The sequence below is a fragment of the Geospiza fortis genome, unplaced genomic scaffold (assembly GCF_000277835.1).
Source record: "Geospiza fortis unplaced genomic scaffold, GeoFor_1.0 scaffold80, whole genome shotgun sequence".
Classification (NCBI taxonomy): Eukaryota; Metazoa; Chordata; class Aves; order Passeriformes; family Thraupidae; genus Geospiza; species Geospiza fortis.
In genome coordinates this window covers 695,876-716,982 of record NW_005054551.1, presented here as the reverse complement: position 1 = coordinate 716,982, position 21,107 = coordinate 695,876, and the positions used below count along the sequence as shown (strand labels likewise).

The window sequence follows — 21,107 nt, the reverse complement described above, 5'->3', positions numbered from 1 at the left end:
GAGCGTAAAGAATTGCACCTCAAGCAACCTGAAGATTATTTCTACCTCAACCAGGTAATCTGTGATGTACCAATGCATTGATAAGGGTTGTCTGTGTCTTGGTCAAAGATGAAAGGAAGGAAAATAGATTATGCTGGGATTTTTGTGATGTTTGGGTTTCACTCTTTGCCTTTTTTTTTTTATTTGTCTTTGCAGCATAACTTGAAAATTGAAGATGGGGAAGATCTCCGACATGAATTTGAGAGATTAAAACAAGCCATGGAGATGGTTGGCTTCCTTTCAGCAACAAAGAAACAGTAAGTGCAACTCTGTTAGCTTTTGTTACTGGCATTTATTGTTCATGGCTTGCAATGAGCAGTTTGCTTTTGTTACTGTTATTGCTCATGGGTTATTGCAATGAGCAGTTGGGATCAAAGTAGTTCTGTAGGGAATGAGGAGAGCTGAGTGTTTGAGAGCTTACAGACTAATTCTTGAGGCAGAATTAGCTCTGCTAACCTGTCATACTGAACTCTTTTAAGAAAAATCCTGACATAATTCAATTTTTCTTCCTCAGGATCTTTTCAGTCCTTTCAGCTATTCTGTATTTGGGCAATGTCACATACAAGAAGAAAGCCACAGGTCGAGATGAAGGATTGGATGTGGGACCTCCTGAAGTGTTGGACATTCTTTCCCAGCTGTTGAAAGTAGAGTATTTCTCTTTAGCATTAATTAATTAATGCTATTAATGCTAATTCTCTTTAGTATTAATTATTTAATACACCCGTTTGTCATGTTCTACCTCAGCATTTCACTCAGCTATCCCAACTGCTGTATCTAAATCTCCTTTGTGATTGACAAAATTGATCCTGTGGGAGGGGAAACATGAAATTAGTGAGATTATTGGGGTTAGAGATGGAATATAACCTACAGCACAGAAATAGAATCTGTTGACTCACCAATCACAGAGATGAGCAAGAATACATTCAGTGTAGGTGTGTTCTTTGCCACCACAGGGAAACATCTGAATGAATGAATGTAAACAGGATAATTTAAACAAGTTGTAGGACTTGTAAAGCTACTGATGGATGATAAATGTGGCTGTTGCAAAGAGCTTCTCTGGAGAAGTTGCATGTCCACTGCTGCAGTCAAATAACTTGTTCAGGATGGTGACAGCAGCTCTTGTTCTCTCTTGTTTTGAAGGTTAAACGTGAAATCCTGGTAGAAGTGCTAACAAAAAGAAAAACTGTGACTGCTAATGATAAGCTTATTTTGCCATATAGTCTCAATGAGGTGAGTAAAAAAGCACTTTAGAGTGATTTTAAATAACTGAAGTTTGCTTTTTTGGATTAAAAAAGCTGTTATGGTACACTTTCACATTTTGTGAGGGATGGTTGGAAAGTTAGAAGTTTGAATTAAAGGCAAATTGTGGTTTTATTAATCTCTGGTTTGAAACGGAAACAATTATTTTTTAAACAAAGTCCTGAAAATTGTTTGATCTGCAGGCAATAACAGCTCGAGATTCCATGGCCAAGTCCTTGTACAGTGCTCTGTTTGATTGGATTGTTCTGAGAATCAATCATGCACTCCTCAACAAGAAGGACATGGAGGAATCTGTTACAGTAAGTCCCCCACAAAACCAAGTCTTTGCAGGCAGTTGTGTGTTTGGACCTAACAGTCAATCCTAGAGATGATGTATTGTGATATCTGGGATACATTTTGATACTTCTCAAGCCCGTGGTAAATTTCCTGGTAATATTTAATCATCTCTGTTTTCACAGTAGACAGAACTATTAAATATTTAAAATTTTTCAGCACAGACTGCAGTGCTTTCTGGGCTGTTTATCTGTTGGGGGTTAAGGCACTGGATGACAGCTTGGTAACTAGATTTCCACATCTTCTTTTAGTGTCTGTCCATTGGTGTACTTGATATTTTTGGATTTGAAGATTTTGAAACCAACAGTTTTGAGCAATTCTGTATAAATTATGCAAATGAGCAACTTCAGTATTATTTCAATCAGCACATTTTCAAATTGGAGCAGGTAAGAAATGAGAGTGGCTGAAGTGTAACCTATTTTTATCAATTGTTTGTGTATTATGCAAACTTAGCCTTTACTCTGCAATTGCTTGAATATTTATGAAAGTCTTTATTTTTAACATTTCTTCTTTCACTATTGCTTGTTCTTGTACTAATGGGGTCTTTCTTCAGAGGGCTGGCACTAAGTTTCTGCTTGACTGCAAAAACTAAGATAACATTCAGGTGATCCCAGACAGAAGTCAGCTAAAACTGTGAACTTTGGTATTGCAAGTCTGTAGGTGAGGGGTAGGATTTGGGTGTTTTTGTTTAAATGGTTGGGAAACAGCTTCTCTTATTTTTAGCAGTCTGTAAGTGTTTAATAACCAGTCTTTGCTGCTTCTCCCACCCAGCTGCATTTAGGGGGTACAGCTGTGATCCTGGCAGTGGTGCTGAAGTCCTGCTGTTACTGGCATGTGTGGATTGACTGGTTTGCAGGTGGTGTCACCTGACAGAGCTCTCTGAGTGCTGCAGGAGCCAGCAGATCCTGTCCTGGACTGGGTTTTGCTCCAGACTTGTTTTATTTCTGCTTTGTGCAGAAGTGTGGTTCTCAGGTCACTGCTGAAAGGACTCATTCTCTAGTATGTGGTACTTTGTCAACAACTTTAGGCATGCATTTTAAAGAAAATAAAATTACCTAACATCCAAACTTTGTGTGTAAACATGATGTTGAGGTCCCTGTTTTGTAACTTAGGACAGAATTGGTTATCCAGGCTGGCCAGAGTAAATAGTTACATTGTCTTCTTTTTTTTTCTAATGCCATTTTTCCAAATAAGCTTAATCCTTGAATGACCCATTTCCTGTATCTCTTGCAGCCTGAGGGCCCTCAGGGAGATCTCTATATCTTTTTAAATAAAGGCTTTTTTGTCTGTGGAAAATGGCATTTCAGTTCTGTAACACGGTGTGCACTGTGCTGGGCAGACTGAATTCCACCTACTTAAAAATAATGCATTTATCATCATCATCATCATCCAGACCATGAGAGGTGCTCTTTGTCCTTTGTTAAACATAAAACTTGTATAATTTTCTGTGTGATTCTTATTTTTACTTTATCATTTTTTACTTTATTACCTTATCATTAGCTTTTTCCTGTGGGTATTTACAGCATTAAGAAAATCTGGTATTTTGCTTCTGTATCTTAGTGGGAAGTTTGTCTTGTCGAGCATTTGAGGGATTGTCACTTCAGCAGAAGAGCTTCATGTTCTCTTGTCAGGGAGCTCCAAATCTTCTGAGCCTAAGCAACATCCATTGCTTCCTGAGGGAAGTTCTGGTGCTCATGTTCTGTAGGCCTTCACTGCCTGTTTTGAAACTTCTGTTATTTTCTCTGAGTGTGCAATATGAAAATTCTGGAGCTTGATATTTAACTAGTCTCATTTTCCATATTCCAAAAGCTATGGAAGAGCAAATAAAGTCCTCTATGTGTGCCCAGTTTTGCTGGAGTGCTGAGGATGTAATGTCTGACTCCAGGGTCCTGGCTGCTGATTGCTGGGAAGGCAGAGCACAGCAGAACATTCCTTTCACAGCTTTGGTTTTGAAATAGTTTCACCCCAAACAGACCCTGCTGAGTGACGTGCCTGAGGACCTTTGATCTGTGCCACTGTGCCTGTTCTTCTGTTCTTATTTATAAATTCTCCTTATTTTTGTCTCTGCTGCCTGAACTAACAAACTCCACTTGCTGTGGCTGTCCAAGGCTGTGTTTTAAGCACTTAAACCACAGGACATCAAAGGTCAGGGCACTGTACTGACAAAGGAATTTTCTTGAGCCACACAGGAGGAATATAAGAGTGAAGGGATCACTTGGCACAATATTGACTATACTGATAATGTGGCCTGCATTCACTTAATCAGCAAGAAGCCCACTGGCCTCTTCTATCTTCTGGATGAAGAAAGCAAGTAAGCAACAAACATCTGCAAAAACATGTGGCAGGGAGGAGGGAAGGGCTGTGAAAGGGAACAGAAATACAGCACTGCAAAAAGGAGAGGAATGTTGTGGGAAGCAAAGGGTTATTTATGGCTGTGATTTACACTGGAGTTTGCTTCTAATGACTCCAATATGGTGGTAAAATACATTGATGCTAAAACTGAGCTTTGGCTTATGCAAACTTAGGAACTTCCATGTTTGTGGTTTACCATGGAACTGCAGTTAAAGTAAAATGCATGTCTGTAAGTCTTTGCAGCATTAAGTAGCAAGTGTGGTAAATAGTTAGTGTGGTGCAAACTAAATTTGGCTGGTGATGTGGGAGGACACACTGAAGTACACTTGAAACCTCAGAATATTCTGCTGTGTGTGAAGCTGCTTGGTTTGGGTCCAGAAACTGAGCCCACCTTTAAAATTCAAAGCAGGTGGAGAGATCTTGGACAATTAACACTTTCCACAAGCAACAATAGGTGTTCATTCTAATAAAAATACCTGTATTTGAGAAATAGCTGACCTCTTTTGTCTTGTATTCCCAGTTTTCCACATGCCACCAACCAAACTCTGCTGGCAAAATTCAAACAGCAGCATGAGGAGAACAAGTTTTTTGTTGGAACCCCGGTGATGGAGCCTGCTTTTATCATTCGCCACTTTGCTGGCAAAGTGAAATACCAGATCAAAGTACGTGGTGGATCTGATGGGCACAAAAAAAAATTCCTTGTCTTTCTGGGAGTTTTTTATCACAATGTAGAAAATTTGGGAATGGGCTGGATCAGAAGGGTTCTCAGAGGTACTTTGGGTTTGTTTCTTGGGGGGTGGTGGTGGTGAGTGGATGGTAACCCTGACTGTTATTCTGAATAAACAAACCAGGGAGCTTCTGTGATATATTGTGGTTCCATGTGCCTGTTTTGCAGGATTTCAGGGAGAAGAACATGGATTACATGAGGCCCGACATCGTGGCTCTGCTGCGCAGCAGCGACAGCGCCTTCGTGCGGGAGCTGATCGGGATGGACCCGGTGGCCGTGTTCCGCTGGGCCGTGCTGCGCGCCGCCGTCCGCGCCGTGGCCGTGTTCAACCAGGCCGGCAGAGACAGGGCACAGAAAACTGCAGGTGGGGATGGGGAGCTGGGGAACGGGAGGGGTGGGACGGGGAAGGGCAGGGATGGACCAGGGAAAGGCAGGGACGGACTGAGGAATAGCAGGTGGGGCTGGGGAATGGGAGGGGTGGGATGGGATGGACCAGGAAGCAGCAGGTGGGGCTGGGGGAGGGGCAGGGATGGAATAGGAGACAGCAGGTGGGGCTGGGGAAGGGCAAGAATGGACCAGGGAGTGGCAGGGATGGAACAGGAGATGGCAGGGATGGACTGGGGAAGGGCAGGGATGGACCAAGGAATAGCGGGTGGGGTTAGGGAGCAGCAAGGATGGAACGGGCAAGGTCAGGGATGGAGCAGGGAAGGACAAGGATGGAGCAGGGAAGGGCAGGGATGGAGCAGGGAAGGGCAAGGATGGACCAGGAAACAGCAGGGATGGACCAGGGAGCAGTAGGGATGGACTGGGGAATGGCAGGTGGGGCTGAGGAAGGGAAGGGATGGAACAGGAAACAGCAGGTGGGGTTAGGGAACAACAGGGATGGAACAGGAAATGGCAGGTGGGGCTGGGAAACAGGAGGTAGGGCACAGGAAGGTGCTGGTAGAGCTGGGAAACTGCAGGTGTGGAATGGGAAATGGCAGGTAGGGCTCAAAAAGCACACGTAAGGCACGGAGAAGTGCACGTATGGCTCAGAAAACAGCAAGTGGGGCTGGAAAATGGCAGGAATGGAACAGGAGACAGGAGGTAGGGCACTGGAAACTGCAGGTACAGAATGGGAAAGTGCAGGTAGGGCTGGGAATTTGCAAGTAGGGCTGGGAAAGTGCAGGTATGGCACAGAAAACTGCTCTCTGAAAATGCTTAATACTCTACAATTGCTCTGATGGCAAAATGAGTTTGTGGCAAAACTTCATCAACCAGACACCATCTTTGGCAAAACTGAGTGTGGAAATGGTATAATATTCATAATGGAAAAGATTGTCGCTGCTCTTACCTGAGGTCATGCAGCTTTCCTCCTCCAGTCAGTGCAGCATTTCCAGCAGGCTGGGACAGACTTGAAGGCCTGTTTGTGAAAGTTGGAGGTGGTAGTTCTGGTATTCTCATCTTATCACTAGTTTTGATCTTCTTAGACCTCTGTGAAGTATCAAATGAGTATTCAGGGTTAATAACTAAATTTGAGCAGCTGCAACTTCCTGTCTGGTAGATGGGAGTTTGAACAGGAAAATACTGTAGCTTGATAAAGGACTGGATAAAAACTCCTGGCCCTCAGATAGATACTTTGCTTGCTAAAGTTGATGGTTTTTGGGGTTTTTTTGCCTGCTCATATCTTTGTCAAAATGCAGTTTTTGGTTATTTCCTAACAGGAGTGGTACGTCAAGGACCCAGAGTTCCCCTTGGAGAACTCCAGAGATCCAATACACCGGTAGAAAAAGTTTATCGGTGAGAAACACATCCTTAACCCCTGCAGGGAACAGCTGAATTGCTGAGCTGGATTTTCATAGATCAAATCTCAACTAGATCTTTCCACAAGGAAAGCAAGCTTTATTTCTTCTGTCTTGCTTTCTTTGGCCTTTTTAATACCATCAAAACAACACTCTAGCTTATTTTATGTGAGAGCCAAAGCCACCACATGTTTGGGACAGCCTCAGTTCCATTTCCCACTGGGTTTTTGAGTTCTCTGTAGTTGCTGTGTGCAGCTTTTAGCATTGTGTGCTCCTCTGCAGCCAGTCTGGGTCACTGAAGGGGGCAGAGGCAGGGCCAGTCTTACAGAACTGTATCTCTGTAGGGAGATTTGCCTTTCCATGGATATTTAGGCTTTGTACATGTTCCTTTTGCAGCCTCTCAGTGCTCGATTTCTCATTTGATTGTTCTGAGGATTTCGATATAAATGCTTTTCAAGACATCATTTCTTTTTGTGAGAACAAGAAGTAAGTAGCAAAAGGCCTGAACTCCCAGGCCAGGGAGGCACATTTCCAGGACACAGTGACTTTCTCAGTGTGCTCTGGGTAACAGTGAAGCCATGGAGCACTTAAAGTAGTGACTTCATGCTGCTTCCTCATTACTGCATCCTGGACAGCCTCTGTCACCTGGGGAAACAAAGAACTAAATATCCAATGGGTGTGAAAGGATTGGTCACAGCTTACCAGATCTGTTTCCTTGGGATATCTTAAATCTTGATATTCAGAAAAGTTCAGAGGTACCCAGGGAAGCCACAACCCTGTGTAATAATGCTGCTGTCTCTGTGAGCAGCTCAGAATGTGGAGAGCACCTAAGAGTCAGAAGTGATTCTTACACTTCTGTTATTTTTGGTTTGTGCCTCTCTGGAGAGTAAAGAAGGTAAGTTCTGTGCCAGGACACAGCGCTTCACAAGAGCACAGTGCATGCTTGAAGAATGGAACATGCCATGAATTAAGGACCATCCCAGGCTTACTTTAAAAAGCTAAACATGAACAAGTTTGAAATGGAAATGAAACCCAAAATTTCTTCAAGTATCCCTCTAACAATTTGTTTATAACTTACTTTTCTGATGTAAGTCAGTTTAAGTAGCCTCATTTGAGTAGTCTAATCTCTCTATAAAAATGTTTACTCTTGGTTATAAAGAAGCTTATATTAACCTGAAAAGCTTCCTTGGCTTAACCCTAACCATTAACCTCTCTAAAGTTCCCTCTATTTTGTGAATTGATGGCTCAAGAATTTACATTAGAAGGTAGAATCAGAGAATAAGTTGAGACTCTGGTAATTAAATTTTAGAGCACTGATGGAGTAGAAAGTGCTGACTTGTCATCAAAATCATTAGTGTTTAGGAAAAAGTAGCCTGGGATTGACCTGCTGCATTTTGGAGCACACTTGGTGATGGAACCTTTTGGGGTTTTAACTCCTTTTTTCCCCCTCTCTCACGGCTCTGTATCTCTGTTTGCCACCTGTGTTTTGCTGTGGATCATTTTAGAGACATGCATGAACAAATCATCGCCAGTATTAAAGGACTGCCCTGGCAGGGTGATGATCCCTGTGAGCTGCTTCGGTCCCTCAGTCAGCTTCAACACCGCTCCCACCTCCTGTGAGTGCTCTGGCTATTGCTTTGGAAGTGCAACAAGAACCAGGCAGTTACTCCAGTCCCTAAAAATTATGCTTGTTTCTCTTTTGAAAAATGCTAAACAAGACAATTAAAAATAAAACATACCTTCTGGTAGAGAACACCTTGTTGCTTCATTGCATTAGTTGAAAGTTAAACCTACTTCTCATGTGAATTTGCTTTAAAAGCCCCAAATATGTAATATGAGCTTGTTTTTGCAAAATATTCAATAGTGAGATCTCCCACAAGGTGTGACAAATGTTTCATGAAATTCAGGGTGCTGGTGCTGGATGTATTCCTGGGTTTAGAGTCTTTGCATCTGCAGTTCTGTGCTCTGGTGTATAATAAGTAAATGTAAACTGGGTGGCTCAGAGCAGGAACCTGCCCTATATCACAGAGTTAATATGTTTAGAACCAGCAGGATGTGAACTGCAACTTTCTTTCTGAGAGCTTCCACTGCTTCACCTTCTGTGTGTGGCTGAGAGCTGTGCCTGAGGTGTCCTGCTCCCCTGAGGTGTGTGTGCCCTGCTCCCTGAGGGGTGTGTCCTGCTCCCTGAGGTGTGGGTGTCCTGCTCCCCTGAGGTGTGTGTGCCCTGCTCCCTGAGGGGTGTGTCCTGCTCCCTGAGGTGTGGGTGTCCTGCTCCCCTGAGGTGTGTGTGCCCTGCTCCCTGAGGGGTGTGTCCTGCTCCCTGAGGTGTGGGTGTCCTGCTCCCCTGAGGTGTGTGTGCCCTGCTCCCTGAGGGGTGTGTCCTGCTCCCTGAGGTGTGGGTGTCCTGCTCCCCTGAGGTGTGTGTGCCCTGCTCCCTGAGGGGTGTGTCCTGCTCCCTGAGGTGTGGGTGTCCTGCTCCCCTGAGGTGTGTGTGCCCTGCTCCCTGAGGGGTGTGTCCTGCTCCCTGAGGTGTGGGTGTCCTGCTCCCCTGAGGTGTGTGTGCCCTGCTCCCTGAGGGGTGTGTCCTGCTCCCTGAGGTGTGGGTGTCCTGCTCCCCTGAGGTGTGTGTGCCCTGCTCCCTGAGGGGTGTGTCCTGCTCCCTGAGGTGTGGGTGTCCTGCTCCCCTGAGGTGTGTGTGCCCTGCTCCCTGAGGGGTGTGTCCTGCTCCCTGAGGTGTGGGTGTCCTGCTCCCCTGAGGTGTGTGTCCTGCTCCCCTGAGGTGTGTGCCCTGCTCCCTGAGGTGTGTGTCCTGCTCCACTGAGGTGTGTGTCCTGCTCAGACATCCCAGAGTTCCTGGTGCTGGGACATGCATTGTCCTCCTGAAAGCAGTTGGGTGCTTTCACAGAGCTTCTGGTGCCAGCAGCTGTAACTTCTGAGTTGAGCACTTTTATTTGCTAGGCCTTGTGTTATAATGAGTTTAATGACCATACAATTGCTAAAGAGAATAACTCAGAGGTAATGTTTCACTTTTGAAAGCTTCCAATACCTGCAGAGTTTATTTAAGAAAAATGAATTGTTCTTGTTGCAGAGCAGTTTGCATTTCTTGCATTGATCACTTGTAAGAGTCATGCATGAACACACCCTGGTGCTGTTGTGCTCATTTTCTTCTGTCCTTTACCTTACCTCATAAATTGCACCAACTTATGGCTTGCTGAAATAATCAAAAATCATGTGCATTTTTTTCCTTAAATTATCTTTAATATTTTCACAGGAAAAGTAAAGGTGTCAAGCAAAAGCAGATCATTCCCAAGGTAATCAGAAAATTTCGATTTCTCTTGGGTATGGGCTTTTTTTCACTGTAAATTTAATTTTGATTGACAGAACTCAATTCACTACTGTTTTATAGTGTAGGAAAGTTGTGTTATTTATTCTGACAAGTTAAAAAATAGGTGAATGTTCACTTTAGTAAGAATTGTTTAGTTAGACAGATATGAAGATGTCATAAGTGTATAAAGTAATTTTCAAGTCAGGGAAGGCAAATGCAGTGACTATGTGATTCCTCTTGTTCACCTTACACTCTTGGGACAGGGTAGTGGAACAGTTTCACTCTTAAGAAATGTTTTGGCCCAAAATAGAAATAATCATGAAATATAACATGTCACTGAATGTGGAACTCTGGGTAGCTGGTTTCATTCTGACTCATTTCAGATAAAATATTTCCCTTTTAATTCAAAGACTTGCACTTTGTTGATTATGAAAACTTTTTTGTAGAACTTGCTGGATTCCAAATCTCTGAAGCTCATCATGAGCATGACTCTGCATGACCGGACTACAAAGTCCCTTTTGCATTTGCACAAGAAGAAGAAACCCCCCAGCATAAGTGCCCAGTTCCAGGTAAGGGACACACCTCAGGGAACAGCCCCTCCTGGGCTGATCTAGGCTGGTCTTGCTTGGAAAACCAAGTGGGTTTTATTCTTGAGGTTTTTTTGAAGTGGGGTTTATTGCTTTATTAAAGTCAGAGTACATTTTGAGATGCCATTTATGCCATGAAATGTGTCAGTTCTCTGTACTGATCATCCTTGTATACAGATCTAGTGCTACTGTGTGAGCATGTTCAAACCCTGCTTTAAATTCTCTTGAGAAAAGCTAAAAGCAAATACCAAATACAGGGATGTGCTGAGCAATGTGGGAGAATCTGTTTGGATTTTGTATAACCATGAGACCTGAAACAACCTGATTCTTGAGGCAGAAGCTATCCTGCTGTCAAACACCACTCAAAATGCTGGTAACTGAAGAAAAACTTCTGTGACTGTTTCATTTCAGGCTTCACTTAACAAGTTGCTGGAGACCCTGGGCAGAGCTGAGCCGTTCTTCATCCGCTGCATCCGCTCCAATGCAGAGAAGGTGAGGCTGCCTCAGAGCTGAGCTGCCTGCTGAGATCCAGGGCTCCAGCCTTGAAATCTCTGTTTCTGCTCAGGCTCCTCAGGCTCTCACTGGCTCTTTTCTGCTGGTCTCTTACAGAAGGAGATGCTCTTTGATGAGAGCTTGGTGCTGCAGCAGTTACGGTACACGGGCATGCTGGAAACTGTGCGGATCAGGAGGTCTGGCTACAGTGCCAAATACACATTCCAGGTACATGGGAACTGGAAGTGGGTTGTGCTTTCAGGAATATCTGCTCTCTTCAGAAAACACATCTTGTGTGTCTCTTCATACAAGGCTCATGACCACTTGGGCTGTAAAAATGCACTGTAGTTTTGAGATGCATGGTAAAAAGTCATACTTAAAGTGTTGTGGGTTGTCTGCCAGGAAATTTCCTTCACACAACCAGGAAGAAACATTCTGAGTGCAGTCAGTGCTGTCTGATATGGGAATTAGTTTTCTGTAAAAAAACTCTGTGTAGGTTTAGAGATCACATCCAGGTGATCTTTCCCATTAACAGAAGCTGACTGTAGCCTGCATTTTACATGGAGAAATAGCTCAGTTTGTAGTGAGAGGTAAATATTTTCAGATCCCTGCAGCTTAAGTGTCTTAAATAGATTTCTGTTTTAGAGCTAAAACTCCAAACTTTGGGAGCTGCCTTCTAACTTTGGTCTCTTGCTGTCTCTGCTTTTTACAGGAATTCATCGACCAGTTTCAGGTGTTACTGCCCAAAAATGCCAAAGCCTCCAAGGAAGACATTTGTGCTTATTTGAATAAACTAAAACTGAATGAAAACTACTATCAAATAGGGAAGACCAAGGTCTGTGAAACTTTCTGTAAGGCAGTAAGAACCACTGCTGTACACTGCAAAATTCAGTGCAGTTCATTTACAAGTGTTACTCTTCTCTGCTTTTTGTACCTGAATTGGCTATTTTAACTCTTGCAAGTGGTGACACAGAGGTTATACTTGACCCCTTGGTTTTGATGCCAACCTGGTTTCTTGACTACAATACAAATCCATGTTATATAGATAGTTTGGGAAATCGTTGCTGTTGGCATTTGTCAAACAGATCAGTGTTTACATTTTAGAAAGGTTCTGTGATTTGAAGGCTGTAAGGACAGGTGTAAGTTTTAGAATCCAAACTCTGAAATTTAAAAGGATTTTTATCTTTTGGGCAAGCTGTCAGCCAGTAAGGTTTGATGCAGTGGTACCAAACCATTACCTTATCTGTTTTCTTATTATAGTTCCAGTGGGGGCTGAAAGGCTCCTGTTAACTGCTTCTTGATGAACTTTTCTTTACCTGAACAGGTTTTTATGAAAGAGGCTGAACGGCAGATACTACAGGATACACTACACAAAGAAGTGATCAGGAAAATCATCCTCCTCCAGAGCTGGCTCAGGATGGTTTTGGAAAGGAGACGTTTTCTCAGGATGCGGCAGTCAGCCGTTGTTTTACAGGTATCTTTGAGAACTACCAATACCTGTTGTTATTTTCCTAACAACAAACAAACAAACCCTGTCATGGAGCACTCCTCACCTTGAGGCAGCCCTCCCTCAGTTCAGGAACATCCCTTTGCAGGCGTGCTGGCGCTCCCGCCGGGTCAGGATGGCCCTGCAGAGGAACAACGCTGCCATCGAGATCCAGGCGGCCTGGAGGCGGCACCGGCAGAGGAAACGCTTCCTGCAGCTCAGGAGGAGAGTTTGTCTCCTGCAGGCCCTGGTCAGGGGGTACCTGCAGCGCAAGAGGTAAAGGGGAAGGAGCAACGTGGCATAAAAACATCAATTTATCACCTGGCTTCACCTGCCTAACTCAGTCTGTGTGTGGCGTGGCTTAGTCAACAACTTAGTAAACAACCTTGCTACCCAAGGAAGTTGTGGCTGCCCCTGGAAGTGTCCAAGGCCAGGTTGGGTGGGGTTTGGAACACCCTGAGATAGTGGAAGGTATCCCATCCCCATGGCAAGGGGGATGGGAATGAGATGATCTTCAAGTTCCCTCCCAACCCAAACCATTCTGGGATTGTATGAACTTTAAGATAGTTACTGCCATGTGATATTTCAGTCAGTATCAAGTGGTCAGTGGAGTGTGGACACTGGAAAAGTGCTCAGAACTTGAGCTTTATTCAGCTCAGCTGCACTGATGCTGGTGCTGCCAGTCCTGACACCTCCCTGCAGTCCCACTGGCACTGTAGGTGTAGTTTGGGTCTGTATTGCTATTTGGGCTGCATTTAAGCAGTTGGTGGGGTTTTTTTTGACCCCTGGGCATTAAGGATTTGTGTTTTCATATTAAAAATTCTTAACAGATACCAGAAAATGCTTCTAGAAGGGCAGAAAGCTCAAGAAGAGCAGAGAGAAATGCAGGAAGATGAAGACAAAGAGCAAGATACGAGCAAGACGTCCAACATAGATGAAGATAAGAGCAAGGATGAGCGAAGTGAGCCAGCAACAGATGAGCTGCCTGTGAAACATGAGTCAGAGACAGATCAAGCTGTTGAAGATAAAGATCAAGCTCAGAATGAGCCAGCTGAAAGCTTGAGCTCATCTGAGAAAACCCAGAAGCACACAGTGGAGGGCTCAGAGAGAGTGAGCAACAGCCGGGAGAAGAGGGAATCCCGTCGGCAGAGGGGGCTGGAACACAACGACTTGCAGAACAAGCATGCACTCCTGTCCTTGGAAGGGCCATCTGCATTGTGCCATGAGGAGCAAACTGTTTCTGAGGAAGCCCTGGAATCTGCTCCAGAGGCAGAGAAATCCACAGCACAAGAAGATAATGTCCTTCAGGGAAGCAGTGAGGGAGAGAAAAGTCCAAGTGAAGAAAAAACTGTTTCAGACACTCCACCATCAAGTGAGATAAAAGAAAGTGATTCTGCTCCTGAGCAGCCACCTGGATCAGATGCAGAGGACACAGCAGCTGATAGAGCAAAAACACAACAGAATCAAAATAACCAAATAAAAAGCAGCCAAAGCTTTACCTGCCCTGAAAGGCCAACAGATCTTGCACTGAAAGTTCATAGCACACTGTCTGCTAGTGGCAGCTTCCAGGGCCCTGCTGACTGCTGGGCAGATAGAAACAGGCGGCAGAGGGCAACCAAAGACCTGGACAGCCCCACTTCTGCAATCCAGAGATACGTGGATGACCCGGAGAAGCTAAAGTACAAGAGAGAGAAGTGGAAAGGAAAGAGGCAGTCTGATGCTGGCCAGAATGATGTGCTGAGTCAGTCTCTAGATGGAAGGATACGTGTGGACAAGTCTCCTCAGGATCAGCTGGAGTAAGAGCACCTTCCTTTTTTTTCTACTTAACAGAAAACAGATATCTGTAATGTTTAAAACTCAATGGAGAACTCCTGAGAGCTTGTACATTTGGGCCATGTGGGAGCACATGGAGTTGTGAACAACTCCTGCTTTTCCTTGGCTCCCAGTCCTGCAGTGAATCTGTATAGGCAGAATGTTTTCTGAAGCTCACAAAAGCTGCAAAGCCTGCCTGGCTGTATTAAAAGGGGGAGTCAGGGCATTAGTTGAAATAGTGTCTGGAGTTTATTTTCATGTGTCCTTTACCCATTGAAAACAAGGTTTTAGTGACCTGCAGCTTGCAAGCATCATCCCTCTGATATGGTAGGAAATCTGACATTCCCATGCTTTTTCACTTCTCCAGTACATTTTGCATTTAAAAGTAAATTGCAGGGGCTGACTCAGATGTAGTGTTGATATGTGGGGTATTTAAAAGATGTGAAGAGGCCACAGATTTTATTGAAATATATATTCTGAAACTTATCTTACTACAGGAAGAAGGGGAGTTCAGCTTCATTAAGTGACCTCTCAACACTGGCCCAGACTGTTGCCATGACCCAGGTACTGATGCTATTGTGCATATTTATACTTAATTATTGTTTATAAATATTAAAGATTTGTGAATAATTGTCTGTCGTGTATTTGTGTGACTTCAGGTTGATTTTCTTTTTGTTTGATACCCATGTAAAAACAATCAGGAAATATTTGAAAATACATTTTTTAATAAATGGATCCTTGATCAAAGCATTAAATATGCTTGGCTCTTGTATTAGGAAGCTAATATCTATTGGGTAAAGTGTATTGTCTTGATGAAGTTAACTTCACCATTCTAGCTTTTAAACCATTTAAAGAATCTATGTCACTCAAAATGCAGTTTTTGACCCCTCCTCTCTCCTGTAGCTGTCACCAGACCCAATTGAAGAAGAAAAAGGCAACAAGAAATACCCTGTGCAGAAGAAGCCCAGTGACCACTTCCCCAGCTCGGACACGGCCGTTCCCGTGCAGCCAGCGAGTCAGCAAGGGGATGCCAAGTATGGATTGTGTGTGTGACTGGCCTGTCTTTCAGAAAATGGAAAAAAAAAAAGAGATTTTCCATTAGTTCTTGAGCTGGGCACCTTGATTGTGCAGAGGCACAAGCTGGCATCAGCTACATGAGGGGCTGTGTTGCTGCTTCGTGTTGCTCTGAGCATGATATCTGAGCCTGCTGAGGAACAGATTCTCTGCTTGCATAACACTTTCTGTGAAGTAGTTCTTTTTAAAATAAGAACCAACTTACAGCTGGGATTAAAGGTTCATGTAGTGTAATACAACACCAAGAGAAAAGCTGAAGAGCCCAGCAAGCATGTAATGCTGCTTCCCTGGCCTGCTCCAACCTCTGGCACTCTGCAGCCCAGAGAATTCCTGAGCCAGAAGTGATGTTTTGGATATGTGAGGTGTTGTCTGTGTTTGCTGAAGGTTGTGCTCTGATCTTGTAAATGCCAGAAAGTCCAGGAGTGCTTTCACATTGTCTTTCCTTTTTTTGTGCTGCTCAGTTTTTCTGCAGGTTGGGCCTTAAATATTCCCCATAGTTGTGAATCCTGTTGTGGGTTATTGTTAAGAGCCTGTTCTTGTGGCAGAGCCAGCTTCCATTACTAATGGGACAGACTTGTATCTGCTTTTGTCTTCAGGTCTGCTTTCAAAAGCCCTTTGCGTAGACTTTTGGGGAAAAAGCCAGACAAGAAAATTGCAAAGGAGAGTTCTGATGTGATTGAGGAAGGAGACGGCCTCTCCCTGGTGTCTTGTGTCCTCTTTACAGACACAGGAGGTGTCCAGAAAGTTTCAGAAGGTGAGTTTGGTGGTTTAACCCTCAGCACAGTGAGGCTTTCTTGTGAGGAAGCAAATACTGCAGAATTCCCTCACCCTGCTTGAACATCCAGATCCATTTCTTTGGCAGGTTCTTTGGGGCAGCCAGGCCGCCCCCAGGCTGCGAAGGAGAGCAGCAAAGCCAAGAAGAACAGAACCATAAAGATCAGCAAGATCTCCAGCGTGTCCCAGAACTGGCGCGCTTCCATGGTCCGGGAGATTGCAAACGCCAACGAGCTGAAACACCTGGATGAGTTCCTCCTGAACAAGGTGAAAGGCTCCCAGCCATGAAAATTCAAACCTTTGTTCACTGTTTGTGTAGAATTTTAGAGCCTGCTGGTTTAGGTGCAAGTTTGTGTTATAATCTAAAGAAAAGGGAATTGATTGGATGGTTTGACTGAGTTAGTCTGCATTAAGGCCCTTTCTGTTCTTTTCCTCAAGTCACTGAATGCCTAATATTGCATTAAATACAATACAGGGCATTCATGTTTGTTCTTTGTTTACAAATGAGAGGGCAGCAAAACTTGTATTAAAAAAAAAGCGAGAGTTGTAAACAGAGAGTTCTCTAAAGCCCAACTATCCAACTCTACTGTTTTGTATCATCAGCGCAGTGCATTAAAAAAATGTTGTTTTAAATAATTGGAATGGTCACAAATGACTAAGCCCAGCCACTGAAGCTTAACTCTGTTCAGATGTTCTTTTTTTAACAAAATCTGATGCAGATGTATTTTTTTTCTAGATCAATGACTTACGCTCCCAGAAGTCTGGTGTTGAATGTTTGTTTTTTGAAGCCACAGAGAAGTTCAGAGGAAACATCAAGACCATGTACTCTGCTCCTGTAAGTAGTAAGTCTCAATAAAGGGAAGTTGGCAGGCAATAAATGAGTTGAGTGTGCAGGTTAAAGGCTTGGCCTGCAGCTCTTCAACAAAGCACTTCAGCAATTCTCAGCATAGAATTCAGAGCTGAATGTTAGATTCATTTTACAGTTCTGCTGTAATCTCAAGCAGCCTGCTTTGTTTTCCTTTGCTCATTCACTCAGCCATAAATTTATTTTTAGGAATGGATGGATTTTGCTGTCTTCAGCCTCCTCTCATGCTGAAGAGAGGAGCCAACAGCTTTTCCAATATTCTTCTGACACTGCCTTGTGTCAGCCAAGTGCTGTTGGACAGTGCAGGAGGGAAGTGTGTTAACTTATTTCTGTCATGGGCTGTTATCTTTGACTTTGATCATGGCTGTGATTTTTCACCTCTGAGCTTAAGTACATGAAAATATGAAACTGTCTCAACAGTATTTAAAAGGAATGTCTGACAAGTATTTTTCCTTCTTTAGAATGGACAAATCCATGTTGGCTATAAAGATCTGGTGGAAAATTACCAGCTCCTAGTTACAAACCTGGCCAAAAAAAGGGAAGAGAAAGAAGTCAAGCTGGTTTTGAATCTCTTTCTATCCCTTCTGGATGAATTCATTAGAGGATATACAAAGAAAGAGGAACCTGAGCAGCCCAAGGTATGAAAGTTATTCTGTTGCTGGTTTATGGTATGATGAAACACTGTTGCTCTGTTTAACATAGGGGACCTGTGTTATCTCAAAAACCTTTTCCATGGCATTTTTTATTATTTGGGAAACACTTGCCATACACACATCGTGTGTGTAACAAATTCTGATTGCTGATACACCTTTATGGAATTGTTAATTTTTTAACTTAATATTTTCAGAATCTGAAAGTGTGCATTTTCTTTGGTGAAAACATAGGAGTTCTCTGGAGGTTTGAGAGATGGAGTTGCTTTGTCATCAGGCAGTGAGCTCAGTTGGTTTTTAGGAAGTTGATAGTGTGAGCTCAGACAACCCTCAAACCAAGCTGAAGCTGCAGGATAGTGTCTCGAATGTCTGGAGGTGAAGTAAAGTCTGGGAAACCCAATAAGGGGAAAAAAAAGGAATGGGATGTCTGAATTTCAAAGACTAAGGCCAGTTTTGTTTCCCATTGCAGCAAACCAAAGCCCAGAAGAAGAAACGGAAGCAGGATCGTGCAGTAAGTGTTTTCTTTCTGCAATAATCCAAGTCCTCAGGTGCACTCACAGAACACAAACACCCTTTGAAGAGCTTGATTTTGTACTGACATTCTGGTTTTTTTTGCATGCTCATTCACTTACCTCTTTTATGAAGGTGTAACAATACAAAATCAGTTTTCACAAAGCAGAGATCTTTCTCATGCAGTGATAGGTGGTACTCAAGCATTTCCTTGCTTGTCCATAGCTTCCTTTAAAGTCTAAAGGCTTTTTCAAGCATGGGCTGTTAAAAGAAAACAACTACTAAATATTAATAACAAAACTACAGCTCTTTCACTGATGAACTTTAAGGCAGCAAGAAGTCAATTATGAAATATTCCAGCAAACCTAAGTTCCTTAAGATAGGGTGAAATTTGGTTTCAGGGTGAAATAATTGTAAAATAAACAGTGGAAATGTGAGATAGGGTAGATAGTTTTATTAAAAATCATAATAAGGTTTTATAAAAATAATAATAATAATTTTTAAAAGGCAAGAAGAGTTCACTGGTTCCTTGCTGTCTCTCACCAGATTGAAGAGCACAATGGCCACGTGTTCACAAATTACCAAGTGAGCATCCGGCAGTCGTGTGAGCACTGCTCCTCCTACATCTGGCCCATGGAGAAGGCCTGTCTGTGCAGTGGTGAGTGAACAGGCCATGTAGAAAGTGGGTAATTTAGGGTACAAAGTGTGATTTAGATGCTTGTAACAATTTGCTGCTTTCTCTAGTTTGCAAGCTGACTTGTCACAAGAAGTGCATGTCCAAAATCCAGAGCAGCTGTACCTCTTGTGGGAAAAAGGTAAGGCCTGTGGATCTGGGATGGGGTTCTGTGGTACCAGAAGTGGTGCATGCAAAATGCTGCCTTTGTTTCTCAGTAAATGAACAGTGAATGCCCAGGCACTGAATAAAAATTGCTTAAACAGTTCCCTCCTCAGTCAGAGAGGGACTCTCACATCCTAGGAGGTGATGCTTGAGCTAATTTAGGAACCCTTCTCACAGAGTGTGTGCAGTATTGGCCAAACTGATAAAGCAATCCTGCAGTGTGAACCATAAAGGCTTTTTATTGCTGCAGCTCAGCAAATCTGCCTTATGATCCAAGGCAGAATAAAGCACTCGGCTCAGAGCTGTGTCCCCCCCAGGGGCAGTGAGCTCACAGCTGTGTTCCCCCAGGGGCAGTGGGCTCACAGCTGTGTCACCCCCAGGGGCAGTGGGCTCACAGCTGTGTCACCCCCAGGGGCAGTGGGCTCAGAGCTGTGTCACCCCCAGGGACAGTGGGCTCAGAGCTGTGTCACCCCCAGGGACAGTGGGCTCAGAGCTGTGTCACCCCCAGGGACAGTGGGCTCAGAGCTGTGTCCCCCCCAGGGGCAGTGAGCTCACAGCTGTGTCACCCCCAGGGCGAGCAGGACACGGAGTCCCTGCGGGGACACTTCGGGGTGTGCGTGAGCGCCCTGACCAGCGAGAGGAACTCGGTGCCCGTGGTCATGGAGAAGCTGCTGGAGTACGTGGAGATGCACGGGCTCTACACTGAAGGCATCTACAGGAAATCAGGATCGGCAAATCGGATGAAGGAGCTGAAGCAGATGCTGCAAGAAGGTCCAGGCAGTGTTGACTCTTTGCATGTCATTGCATGATATCAGTTTTCCCTGCAATTCTCTTCTATCTGGAAGTATCTGTCACTTCTTTGTGTTTAAAAACATCTTTTTGCTAACTGTTCAGGCTGTATTATTTTTGTTGGCTGCCAAAAGCTGTTTAGTACCTTTAAATTGCTATCTTCTGCCTATTTTTAACTTCTGAATTGTACACTTAGTAGGTATGAAATAAATGTAAGGCTTCTTTGGACTGCTGTACATATTGAGTGTCCAAGAAGCCTCCTTACATATTATTTGGGAACTGTGGCAAGGTGTGATCAGGGTGTTTGTATTCTAGCAAGGTTAAAATCTCTTTTCCTGGATGTTGAATTCCAGAGTGGCTTTGATAGGAGATGTGAACTGCATGTCCCCCAATGCCTTGGCCATCATGTTATCAGACTTATCAATTCAATTCAGAAGTTAAAAATAGGCAGAAGATAGTAATTTGGATGCTGTGAACAGGAGATTAGAATGTTTCTAATCTTATTTCTATGGGGTCTCATTGTGTGCATCAAAGGAATGAACTGCTCTAAATAAAACATTTCTTTTCAGACCCAAACTCAGTGAAACTGGAGAATTACCCTATTCACACCATCACAGGGATCCTCAAACAGTGGCTGAGGGAATTGCCAGACCCACTGATGACCTCAGCACAGTACAATGATTTTCTCAGAGCTGTAGGTAGGTTTAAAAACCATTCTTCAAGCATTTCTACTTTAACTCATTGTGTCCTTGGGAAAAGAAATTCTTAAGATGCTCATGCTGACTAAACAGCTCCTTCCAGTGCACTTATAACAATGATTTTAGACATTTTACATAAAACATTCCTCAGGGAATTTCTCCTCTAGCTTACTTCATCTTGCTTCAGGATTCTTTTTTTATTTTTAATGTGTCACAGCTGCTCTTTCTAAAAACTGAATAAGGATGTGAATAAGTTTTCTTTCAGGAAGGGTTTTTCTTGTTCTTCTGAACCATATCTGGATATACAGATACTTTAAATACCTAGATTCTTTTAACTTCAGTGGGATTAAGGCACCCTAGATAGTGTTGGAGGTCTTAGTGTGTCTCTTGATGAATGCAGGATAATTGCAGTGCCATGAGGGGTACTTTAACAGTCAGTTATAATGGTTGCTAAATGAAATGACAGTAAGACTTATCAGAATTTAGGAATTTTAAGCTTTCCACTAGCCTAGCACAGCAATTAACATCTTGTTTTTTCTCCCTTTGTGCAGAACTGCCAGAGAAACAGGAGCAACTCTGTGCCATCTACAGTGTCCTGGAGAAGCTCCCACAAGCAAATCATAATACCTTGGAACGACTCATCTTCCATCTTGTCAAGTAATGAGTTTAATTTCTTCATTTGTAGAGAAACTGTGATTCTGAGTGCTGCTTGAAA

At 43.5% G+C, this 21,107-nt stretch overlaps 1 protein-coding gene across 3 annotated transcripts in view; it reads left to right on the top strand.

Moving 5' to 3' along the window:
• Positions 1-21,107, top strand: part of MYO9B (myosin IXB) — a 43,898-nt gene that overhangs the window by 18,449 nt on the left and 4,342 nt on the right. For 2 of the 3 annotated variants that reach the window (XM_031064042.1, XM_014310590.2), the window contains exons 6-36: positions 1-54; positions 196-296; positions 554-683; positions 1,180-1,269; positions 1,482-1,598; positions 1,884-2,018; positions 3,822-3,943; positions 4,505-4,646; positions 4,880-5,075; positions 6,415-6,490; positions 7,998-8,108; positions 9,764-9,803; positions 10,264-10,386; positions 10,816-10,896; positions 11,014-11,124; positions 11,609-11,731; positions 12,221-12,370; positions 12,492-12,658; positions 13,213-14,178; positions 14,692-14,758; positions 15,098-15,228; positions 15,865-16,022; positions 16,131-16,309; positions 16,779-16,877; positions 17,369-17,545; positions 18,027-18,068; positions 18,614-18,725; positions 18,812-18,882; positions 19,478-19,676; positions 20,264-20,392; positions 20,944-21,049. The exon at positions 1-54 is cut by the window's left edge and continues 61 nt beyond it. In XM_031064042.1, coding sequence (XP_030919902.1) covers positions 1-54; positions 196-296; positions 554-683; positions 1,180-1,269; positions 1,482-1,598; positions 1,884-2,018; positions 3,822-3,943; positions 4,505-4,646; positions 4,880-5,075; positions 6,415-6,490; positions 7,998-8,108; positions 9,764-9,803; positions 10,264-10,386; positions 10,816-10,896; positions 11,014-11,124; positions 11,609-11,731; positions 12,221-12,370; positions 12,492-12,658; positions 13,213-14,178; positions 14,692-14,758; positions 15,098-15,228; positions 15,865-16,022; positions 16,131-16,309; positions 16,779-16,877; positions 17,369-17,545; positions 18,027-18,068; positions 18,614-18,725; positions 18,812-18,882; positions 19,478-19,676; positions 20,264-20,392; positions 20,944-21,049 — 4,505 coding nt within the window. Of the gene's footprint in view, positions 55-195; positions 297-553; positions 684-1,179; positions 1,270-1,481; positions 1,599-1,883; positions 2,019-3,821; positions 3,944-4,504; positions 4,647-4,879; positions 5,076-6,414; positions 6,491-6,888; positions 6,979-7,997; positions 8,109-9,763; positions 9,804-10,263; positions 10,387-10,815; positions 10,897-11,013; positions 11,125-11,608; positions 11,732-12,220; positions 12,371-12,491; positions 12,659-13,212; positions 14,179-14,691; positions 14,759-15,097; positions 15,229-15,864; positions 16,023-16,130; positions 16,310-16,778; positions 16,878-17,368; positions 17,546-18,026; positions 18,069-18,613; positions 18,726-18,811; positions 18,883-19,477; positions 19,677-20,263; positions 20,393-20,943; positions 21,050-21,107 lie in introns of all 3 variants that reach the window. The other variant, XM_031064041.1, reaches the window with a different exon arrangement.